The sequence below is a fragment of the Oncorhynchus gorbuscha genome, linkage group LG21, assembly GCF_021184085.1.
Source record: "Oncorhynchus gorbuscha isolate QuinsamMale2020 ecotype Even-year linkage group LG21, OgorEven_v1.0, whole genome shotgun sequence".
Classification (NCBI taxonomy): domain Eukaryota; kingdom Metazoa; phylum Chordata; class Actinopteri; order Salmoniformes; family Salmonidae; genus Oncorhynchus; species Oncorhynchus gorbuscha.
The window spans coordinates 58,338,210-58,349,625 of NC_060193.1; the positions used below are offsets into that span (position 1 = coordinate 58,338,210).

Here is an 11,416-nt window from a genome sequence, read left to right on the forward strand (position 1 = left end):
ATAACAAGTCAAAATGAGGCTCAGTAGTGTGTGTGGCCTTCACGTGCCTGTATGACCTTCCTACAACTCCTGGGCATGCTACTGATGAGGTGGTGGATGGTCTCCTGAGGGATCTCCTCCCAGACCTGGACTAAAGCATCCGCCAACTCCTGGACAGTCTGTGGTGCAACGTGGTGTTGGTGGACGGAGCGAGACATGATGTCCCAGATGTGCTCAATTGGAGTCAGGTCTGGGGAACGGGCGGGCCAGTCCATAGCATCAATGCCTTCCTCTTGCAGGAACTGCTGACACAGTCCAGCCACATGAGGTCTAGCATTAGGAGGAACTCAGGACCAACCGCACCAGCATATGGTCTCACAAGGGGTCTGAGGATCTCATCTCGGTACCTAATGGCAGTCAGGCTACCTCTGGCGAGCACATGGAGGGCTGTGCGGCCCCCCAAAGAAATGCCACCCACACCATGACTGACCCATCGCCAAACCGGTCATGCTGGAGGATGTTGCAGGCAGCAGAACGTTCTCCACGGTGTCTCCAGACTGTCACGTGTGCTCAGTGTGAACCTGCTTTCATCTATGAAGAGCACAGGGCACCAGCGGCGAATTTGCCAATCTTGGTGTTCTCTGGCAAATGCCAAACATCCTGCACGGTGTTGGGCTGTAAGCACAACCCCCACCTGTGGACGTCGGGCCCTCATATCACCCTCACGGAGTCATACCACCCTCATGGAGTTTCTGACCATTTGAGCAGACACATGCACATTTGTGGCCTGCTGGAGGTCATTTTGCAGGGCTCTGGCAGTGCTCCTCCTTGCACAAAGGTGGAGGTAGCGGTCCTGCTGCTGGGTTGTTGCCCTCCTACGGCCTCCAACACATCTCGTGATGTACTGGCCTGTCTCCTGGTAGCCTCCATGCTCTGGACACTACGCTGACAGACACCGCAAACCTTCTTGCCACAGCTCGCATTGATGTGCCATCCTGGATGAGCTGCACTACCTGAGCCACTTGTGTGGGTTGTAGACTCAGTCTCATGCTACCACTAGAGTGAAAGCACCGCCAGCATTCAAAAGTGACCAAAACATCAGCCAGGAAGCATAGGATCTGAGAAGTGGTCTGTGGTCACCACCTGCAGAACCAATCCTTTATTGGGGGTGTCTTGGTAATTGCCTATAATTTGCACCTGTTGTCTATTCCATTTGCACAACAGCATGTGAAATTTATTGTCAATCAGTGTTGCTTCCTAAGTGGACAGTTTGATTTCACAGAAGTGTTATTGACTTGGAGTTACATTGTGTTGTTTAAGTGTTCCCTTTATTTTTTTGAGCAGTGTACATATGAGATGAGTAATGTAGGGTATGTAAACATTAAGTGGCATTGTTTAGCTAGTAGCTAGTGATACATTTTTTACATCAATTTTTCCATTATTAAAGTAGCTGGAGTTGAGTCAGTATGTTGGCAGCAGCCACTCAATGTTAGTGGTGGCTGTTTGATGGCCTTGAGATTGAAAAACAGCTTCTGTCTCTTGGTCCCTGTTTTGACGCACCTGTACTGACCTCACCTTCTGGATGATAGCAGGGTGAACAGGCAGTGGCTAGGGAGGTTGTTGTCCTTGATGATCTTTATGGCCTTCCTGTAACATCGGGTGGTGTAGGTGTCCTGGAAGGCAGGTAGTTTGCCCCCGGTGATGCGTTGTGCAGACCTCACTACCCTCTGGAGAGCCTTACAGTTGTGGGCGGAGCAGTTGCCGTATCAGGCGGCGATACAGTCCGACAGGATGCTCTCGATTGGGCATCTGTAGAAGTTTGTGAGTGCTTTTGGTGACAAGCCGCATTTCTTCAGCCTCCTGAGGTTGAAGAGGCGCTGCTGTGCCTTCTTCACCACAGTGTCTGTGTGGGTGGACCAATTCAGTTTGTCCGTGATGTGTACGCCGAGGAACTTAAAAAAACTTACTACCCTCTCCACTACTGTGCCGTCGATGTGGATAGGGGGGTGCTCCCTCTGCTGTTTCCTGAAGTCCACGATCATCCCCTTTGTTTTGTTGACGTTGTGTGAGGTTATTTTCCTGACACCACACGCCGAGGGCCCTCACCTCCTCCCTGTAGGCCGTCTCATCGTTGTTGATAATCAAGCCTACCACTGTAGTGTCGTCTGCAAACTTGATGATTGAGTTGGAGGCGTGCATGGCCACGCAGTCGTGGGTGAACAGGGAGTACAGGAGGGCTCAGAACGCACCCTTGTGGGGTGTTGAGGATCAGCGGGGTGGAGATGTTGTTGCCTACCCTCACCACCTGGGGGCAGCCAGTCAGGAAGTCCAGTGCCCAGTTGCACAGGGCGGGGTCGAGACCCTTTGATGAGCGGAGGGTATTATGGTGTTAAATGCTGAGCTGTAGTCGATGAACAGCATTCTCACATAGGTACTCCTCTTGTCCAGATGGGTTAGGGCAGTGTGGTTGGGTTTGCGTCGTCTGTGGACCTATTGGGGCGGTAAGCAAATTGGAGTGGGTCTAGGGTGTCAGGTAGGGTGGAGGTGATATGGTCCTTGACTAGTATCTCAAAGCACTTCATGATGACGGAAGTGAGTGCTACAGGGCAGTAGTCATTTAGCTCAGTTACCTTAGCTTTCTTGGGAACAGGAACAATGGTGGCTCTCGAAGCATGTGGGAACAACAGACTAGGATAAGGATTGATTGAATATGTCCGTAAACACACCAGCTAGCTGGTCTGTGCATGCTCTGAGGACGCGGCTGGGGATGCCGTCTGGGCCTGCAGCCTTGCGAGGGTTAACACGTTTAAATGTTTTACTCATGTCGGCTGCAGTGAAGGAGAGTCCACAGGTTTTTGTAGCGGGCCGTGTCAGTGGCACTGTATTGTCCTCAAAGCAAGCAAAGAAGTTATTTAGTCTGTCTGGGAGAAAGACATCCTGGTCCGCGACAGGGCTGGTTTTCTTTTTGTAATTCTGTGATTGACTGTAGACGCTGCCACATACCTCGTGTCCGAGCCATTGAATTGCGACTACTTTGTCTCTATAGCTTGTTTGATTGTCTTGCGGAAGGAATAGCTAAACTGTTTGTATTCGGTCATGTTTACGGTCACCTTGCCCTGGTTAAAAGCAGGGGTTCGCGCTTTCAGTTTCACGCAAATGCTGCCATCAATCCACGGTTTCTGGTTTGGGAATGTTTTAATGGTTGCTGTGGGTACCACATCGCTGATGCACTTGAACAGACCTGAGCGCGGGAACTTCCTGTTTTAGTCTCTGTCTATAGGCTGGGAGCAGCAAAATGGAGTCATGGTCAGCTTTTCCAAAAGGGGGGGTGGGGGGAGGGCCTTATAGAAGTTAGAATAACAATGATCCAGGGTTTTACCAGCCCTGGTTGCACAATCAATATGCTGATAGAATTTAAGGAGTCTTGTTTACAGATTAGCCTTGTTAAAATCCCCAGCTAAAATGAATGCAGCCTCAGGATACGTGGTTTCCAGTTTACATAGTTCAGGGCCGTTCAAATAAGCAAAGAGAAACAAGAGTCCATAATTACTATAAGACATGAAGGTCAGTCAGCACGGAAAAATAAGAACTGAAAGTTTCTTCAAATGCAGGTTCAAAAATCATCAAGTTGTATGATGAAACTGGCTCTCACGAGGACCGCCACAGGAAAGGAAGACCCAGAGTTACCTCTGCTGCAGAGGATAAATTCATTCGTTACCAGCCTCAGAAACTGCAGCCCAGATAAATGCTTCATAGTTCAAGTAACAGACTTAACATAACTGTTCAAAGGAGAAACAGGCCTTCATAGTCAAATTGCTGCAAAGATACCACTAAAGGACAATAATAAGAAGAAGAAGATGAAGAGACTTGCTTGTGCCAAGAAACATGAACAATGGACATTACACCAGTGGAAATCTGTACGTTGGTCTGATGAGTCCAAACTTGAGATTTTTGGTCCCAGCCGCCATGTCTTTGGGAGATGCAGAGTAGGTGAATGGATGATCTCGGCATGTGTGGTTTCTACCGTGAAGCGTGGAGGTGTGGTGGTGCGTTGCTGTTGACACTGTTAATGATTTATTTCTAATTCAAGGCACACTAAACCAGCGTTGCTACCACAGCATTCTGCAGCGAAACGCCATCCCATCTGGTTTGGGCTTAGTGGGACTATAATTTATTTTTCAGGACAATGACCCAACACACCTCCTGGCTGTGTAAGGGCTATTAGACCAAGGAGAGTGATGGTGCTGCATCAGATGACCTGGCCTCCACAATCACCCGACCTCAACCCAATTGAGATGGTATGGGTTCAGTTGAACTGTAGGGTGAAGGAAAAGCAGCCAACAAGTGCTCAGCATATGGAAAAGCATTCCAGGTGAAGCAGGCTGAGAGAATGCCAAGAGTGGGTAAAGCCGTCAAGGTAAAAGGGTGGCTACTTTGAAGAATCTAAAATATATTTTGATTTGTTTAACACTTTTTTGGTTACTACATGTGTTATTTCATATGTTTGACATCTTCACTATTATTCTACAATGTAGAAAATACTAAAAATAAAGAAAACCCTTGAATGAGTAGTTGTCCAAACCTTAGACTGGTACTGTATATGTTTTTTGCATTTACCCCCCTTTTCATGATATCAAATTCCAATCGCATCGCTGCATTTTCCTAAACAGGCTCTGGAGAGGTGAAGGTCGAGTCATGCTTCCTCCGAAACATGACCCGCCAAACCGCGCTTCTTAACACCCACCCTCTTAACCCGGAAGCCAGCTGCACCAGTGTCTGAGGAAACACTGTTCAACTGATGACCGAAGTGAGCCTGCAGGCACACGGCCCGGCACAAGGAGTCGCTAAAGCCCCTCCCGGCCAAACCCTCCACTAACCCAGACGACACTGGGCCAATTGTGCGCCACCCAATGGGACTCCTGCTCAAGGCCGGTTGTGACACCGCCTGGGATCGAACCTGGGTCTGTAGGTGATGCGTCCCTCACTGAGATGCAATGCCTTAGACTGCTACGCCACTCTGGAGATTTTTTAATGTTTGAATTTGATTGTTTATTTCTTTTTTATTTAACTATGCAAGTCAGTTTAAGAACAAATTCTTATTTACAATTACGGATTACCCCAGCCAAACCCGGACGACGCTGGGCCAATTGTGCACCGCCCTATGGGACTCCCAATCCCAATGTGATGCAGCCTGGATTCGAACCAGGTAGTGCAGTGACGCCTCTTGCGTCGAGATGCAGTGTCTTCGACCACTCAGTCATCTGGCAACTAGAGCGGCTCAAGTGCCGGTAACCTCCCGACCTTAAAACGGACAGCTGAACATGCTTGCCTCATCCGTGATATTTTAGTTAAAAGACAGGTTACAAAGAATATAGAAAATTGAGCAATGTACCACATCACTTTTTACTAGTAATACATTTGTTTTTAAAAACATTAAAGCATGCTCATCTGTTTTTTTTTGTAAAAAGACATGAGTGTCTGGTAGAGATAATATATATATATATATCTGCCAGTGGCTGATGGACCAAAACTTAGTTTTGGGCCCTGGTACTTTCTCTTTGAACAGCTGAATAGTCTCAGCGTGATTTAGTGCATGGGGTTGTTTGTCTATGCCTTCTTATGTCACCATTCAGACTGACTGGAGATTTGTTTATGGTGGAAAGTGGGAGGGGCCAAGAGAAATGACAGACAGCACAGCTGAGGGAGGCCAAGCCCAGAATTCAACTTTCATCACAGATGACGAGATCAATCTAATTAAATTTAGCTGCGGCTCAGGCTTTATGAGAAGGTGCGCACACACCACACAGTAGGCCTAACAAGCATTCAAGTTCATATGACAACAAACTAGATGAAAGTGTGCTGTTTACTCCAGTAAAGCGATGATGCCTAATATGGCACTGGTATACAATGCTGCAGGAATGAACATTGGTGCTTGGTAATGAACTCCCACAACACATCTGTTATTTCCTAACGAGTAACACATTTCATGAAAGTAAAACAAATACAATGATATGGGACAAAGCAAACAAGTTGTAAATGTGATTTTATACCAATAAACAAACTGCAATTGATTCCATAACATGTTAGCGCTCCACTTCATATCAAACAAAGTCACAGCTGCTGCAAATAAATACAATAAATTGATTGTATACCCATTTGTAAGTGTGTGAATGTGGAGGGGGATGTTCATTCATTGATCTAAAATCAGCTTATTCCCAAAAAGGGCCAGGATGAGGGTGGCATGAAACATTGATGTTGTGTACTTGGATGGGGACAGTAAAAAAACCTCCAAAGAAAGTAACCGCTATTATGCTTCTTCCTTTTAATGTCATCCTCGTGCATTGATGTTAATATGCAACACTCATTCAATGGTACACTTGTGCACATCCCAAACATGTGGTCCCATGTTTCATGAGGTGAAATAAAAGAACACAGAAATGTTCCATTAGCACAAAACGCTCATTTCTACCAAATGTTGCATAGAAATTTGTTTACCTCCCTTTTAGTGAGAATTTCTCCTTTGCCAAGAAAATCCATCCACCTGAAAGGTGTGGCATATCAAGAAGCTGATTAAATAAACAGCATGATTATTACACAGGTGCACCTTGTGCTGGCGACAATAAAAGGCTACTAAAATGTCCAGTTGTCACAACAAAATGCCACAGATGTGTGGTGACTGCAGGAATGCCCATCAGAGCTGTTGCCAGATAGGTGAATGTTAATTTCTCTACCATAAACTGCTTCCAACATCATCTTAGAGAATTTGGCAGTACATCCGACCAGTCTCAGAACCGCAGACCTCGTGTAATCATGACACCCCAGGACCTCCACATACGGCTTCTTCACCTGAGAGATCCTCTGGGACCAGCCACACAGACAGCTGATTAAATTGAGGAGCATTTCTGCCTGTAATAAAATCCTTTTGAGGGGAAAAACTCATTCTGATTGGCTGGGCCTGGCTCCCCAGTGGGTGGGCCTATGCCCACCCATGGCTGCACCCCTGCCCTGTCATGTGAACTCTATAGATTAGGGACTAAATAGCTGCACCATAGAGAGCATCCTGACTGGTTGCATCAATGCCTGGTATGGCAACTGCTCGGCCTCCAACCGCAAGACACTACAGATGGTAGTGTGTACGGCCAAGTACGTCACTGGGGCCAAGCTTTCTGCCATCCAGGACCTCTATACCAGGCAGTGACAGGGGGGGGGGGGGCCCTAAAAATTGTCAGACTCCAGCCACCCTAGTCGTAGACTTATCTCTGCTACCACACAACAAGCGGTACCGGAGCGCCAAGTCTAGATCCAAAAGGCTTATTAACAGCTTCTACCACCAAGCCATAAGACACAAGCTAATCAAATAAATGGCTACCCAGACTATTTGCATTGTCCACCCCTCTTTTACACATCTGCTACTCTGTTTATTATCAAAGCATAGTCACTTTACCCCTACTTACATGTACATATTACCTTGACTAACCTGTGCCCCAGTACATCGACTCTGTACCGGTAGCTCCTGTATATAGCCTCGCTACTGTTATTTTACTGCTGCTCTTAAATTATTTTTAACTTATCACTTATTTTTCTTAAAACTGCATTGTTGGTTAAGGGCTTATAAGTAAGCATTTCACTGTAAGACCTGTTGTAGTTCTACTCATTCTATTTCTATGTAGTTGCCACTTAATCCAGTGGCGGCGATACAGTGACCCAGTTCTGTCAGTGGAGTTGAACTCTGCGTTATCTGGACGTAGATAGCTGTGCAACAGAGTGACTGTGTACCGTTCCAGACAGGGCAGACACTCAAAACTAATAAAGCTATAGAAGGTAATGAGTGGTAAAACACCTCACAGCAAACATTTTTTTTAACTTTAAAAAACACACAAAAAAAAAATCAGGAGAGAAGTGATATAAAAATGGAACTCAAACCAATTGAGGAAAAAGGTCACGGTTTAAAAAAAATAAAGTGACACTGTCTAACAAATGTTGAGTCAGTAGCTTCACATAAGGCTACTGGTTTTATCATCATAATGTCCAAACTTATCCCTGGTGGTCAATGCGCAATATAAAAACAGCTGATGGAGGTGGGCTACATCAAAAATACACATTTTAGAGAGTAGCAAGACAATTGCAAAACCAGGTGTAATGCAGCAGAAACGCATACGGGTCATTCATTTAGTGCATGAAAAATATGTTCCATTAATGTCAAGATTTAAATTGACCACATCCCTAGGTGTGTGTCATGTGATGGCTGGGGTGAATACCAGGGTGTAGGGTAGCAAGTAATGTTACATGGGACATTTTGGCCAAGGGCTACATTCCCCAAAGTGCAAGGGGCTGGTTTTAGTATGTGACATCTGCCCACCCACTTCTCAGAGTAGGGATATAAGGAGTACCTTTAACCTATACAATATGAATCTAAGCAACCTTTAAAGTGAGACCTAAAAAATTAAAACGACATGACATTTTAAAATGAACTGTATCTCGGTTATGAAGAGAGAACGGGGGTCATTCCTTCATTGGACCCCTGCATCACTTGAGATAATAAATGTGGACAGAATGCATGGGTATAAAGTCCCAGCTAAATGCCGAGACAGTGCAGTCTTCCCCATGTATTCCTTTTTATTAAATAAATATATGATTATTTATCGAGATGTTAAACGGTCTCAGTGTAAAATTAAGACGACTAAACCCAGATATAAAGTATGTTTTTTAATTTAAATAAATAAGATCACCTTTGATAACTAACGATCACCAAAATACAAACTACACAGTCAGGAGAATCAAATTCAAAAAATGTCCCCAATGGGTCCCCATTGATTTTGTTACGTTTGAGTCACTCAAATTAGCGTAAGAACACAGGACATGGCAAAATGTGTAGAATTGCAGGAAATTAGCTTCAAAATATCAACAGTGTCTCTGCCGCCAAGTGGGACGCTAAAATTTCTGTCAGTGACAGCTCCATTAGCCACACTCCCACTACAAATCCAACTTTGCCACCGCTGCTGAAAAAAATACCAGGGGAAATAATGCAGGGAGAAGAGAATGGCTGAATTGGTGAGGGTTTGAACTGGCTGGCATTGTGGTGTGGCCAGTTTGCCATCATCTCTCCAGTGATTTGAATTTGCAATAGAATATGCTTTTCTGTTTACATTGTCAGCAAGCCTACTTTCTAAGCACCCTGGGAAGCCAATCACTTCTTTTTGGTGGCAACATAGTATGGGGATAGAAGCTTCCTCCAATTGTAAACACCAACTGTGAAAATAAAAATGTCAATATAAATAGCAAAAATGTATAAATGTGTGTGCAACTTTGCCCTTTGTTCACTGTCCAATGTGCTAGCTACAGGTTGATGCTGGGATGCAAAACCTAGCTACAGAGGGTCAATGAAAACTGTCAACAAACCAACATATGCCACACGGCTAAAAGGGTCTATCAAAACCTGCTAACGAATTGCATGTAATTTCGATCGATAGATGTTTTAATTGAGCTCACCACATAGCTAGATTTCGGTGTCACTACTCCCTGTCCCGCCATCTTGGACCGGCCCAAGCAGCCATGACTAGCTAGCTATCCAAACAGCTAACGCGTTTAGCTAACGTTAGTTAGCAGCCGTTGGAACATAGTGAAACCCCGTCTCGAGCTCTTCACAACCCAACACCAACTCCGGGGCACGAGAACGGCTCAAATTCATGCATACATTTTGCACGAGCCAGATACACAGTGCAGCAAGCAAACATACTTCCCTGGCACCATGGGACGTCTACTCCATAATAGAACGTTAAATCGCCATTAAAACAACGTAGCCTTCCTAAACGTTAGCTAGTACTCTGACCAAGTAAGGTCACTTTATCATACTCGGTAGATTTGGCTAGCTGGCTACAAAACGTTACCTAACGCTTACATCACAGTAATGATGTTATCTGTAAAAAGCCTAATTCTATATGTCCCTGACCATTGATTCTCTAACTAGCTAACATTCAGAATGAGCTGGCCAACTCCAGTCCAACAACGCACGTTCCACAAGCTAGTTAACGTTATCAAACTAGCAGGGGACTAGCTAGACATTTGCCAGCAGGCTAAATGTAAAGGTTAGCATGTTCGTCTTATCAATATAAATGACTAGCCCGCAAGTATGTACTTGATATGTTATATTACACAGCCAGCTGGCTAACGTTAATTAGCTAGCTTCTTCAGCTACCAGGCTTGTTAGCCATTTCTACTGCACCCAATACAAACCAGCTTGGTAGAAACATTTGATATGACAAGCCTTTGTTACTAACAAATCGCTAAGTTGACGAGTTAGATAAATGCAAGGCCACCCTAATAACGAAAATAGCCAGTTGGGTTACTAAAACGCGTTTATGCAATGGAAAAGCCGTTCATTTTCACTATTGGATTAACTAGCAAGGGAAAGAAGTCGGGTAGGAACCGTGCGTAGCCGCAGGGTCGCTCTGCGCACATCCTGTGATGGGTGTATGGAAAACCAGAGTCCGTGCGCTCACCTGAGAGTGGACTGGCTATGTTAGTTAGTTTAACATTGTTACACGTATTACTAGGTGGGCAAGAACGTAGAAGGTGCAAGTGTTGTAGTTCAAGGACCGGCTGGTCCCGTGTGTTTGCAACTTAGCGAGCTACCTTCAACAGTAAGGCCTTCGTTCTGGCGCCATCTTCATGAAGCCTCTGAAATCCAAACAGTGAGCTGCAAGCAAGAATACAACACAGGCGGTTCAGTATCACTTGCACTGCCGTGTAAATTGATTTAACGTATAAAAACGGCAAACGCGTGTACAGAATATTAAGAATACACCAGAGGTGTGTGAAGGGCTTTGACTCCGACCTGTCAATTCCGACCAAGCTGTCCCTCTCTTGGGCTGTCAACGTCGGAAAGTCCTCCTCGGTTTCACTGGCTTTTCCCGCCGCCATTTTCTTTTCCTCATCACCACCAGAAGCCGAGCCGAGACTCCGAGCAGCAGCGCAGGCAGCAACAGCGAGTGAGACTCCGCACGATTGCATGGAATCGCGACGAGAGGGCGAACGAAATACTCCACCAAATCAAAGAAGGGAAAACTAAAAATGTATTAAGATAGAATAAACTTTTCTCCACGATCAAAACGCAATTCAAAATGGTAAATCCTTTCAGGAAAACAAGTACCCCTCCAAAAAGTATTCGCGTCACATTTTAAGCGCCGTTTATGCAACTCATCAAATGTAATGCATGAAGTTCAATTCTTGCAGTTTGAAAATAGTATTATTTGACCATAAAATTCCCCACAGCCACCAGCTTAAAGTTGTTATAATTGTGTCACACAAGCAAGCGAACCCACGCGCCGCCGTAGTCACGCCTCTCCTACCTCTTCAGCCAATAGAAATGTCTGAATATCAGCATATGACATGAAGTTTTTTTTTTACCAATCTTCATTTATCTTTTTACAAACCACAG

At 45.2% G+C, this 11,416-nt stretch overlaps 1 protein-coding gene across 2 annotated transcripts in view; it reads right to left on the reverse strand.

Annotated features, from left to right (window-relative positions):
• LOC124008212 (lysine-specific demethylase 6A-like) overlaps positions 1–11,302 on the reverse strand; it is a 53,474-nt gene extending 42,172 nt beyond the window's left edge. For both annotated transcript variants that reach the window (XM_046319324.1, XM_046319323.1), the window contains exons 1-2: positions 10,814–11,302; positions 10,612–10,675 (exon numbers count right to left, since the gene is read on the reverse strand). In XM_046319324.1, coding sequence (XP_046175280.1) covers positions 10,612–10,675; positions 10,814–10,989 — 240 coding nt within the window. In that variant the 5' untranslated portion in view covers positions 10,990–11,302. The remainder of the gene's footprint in view (positions 1–10,611; positions 10,676–10,813) is intronic.
• Positions 11,303–11,416: the final 114 nt, after the last annotated feature.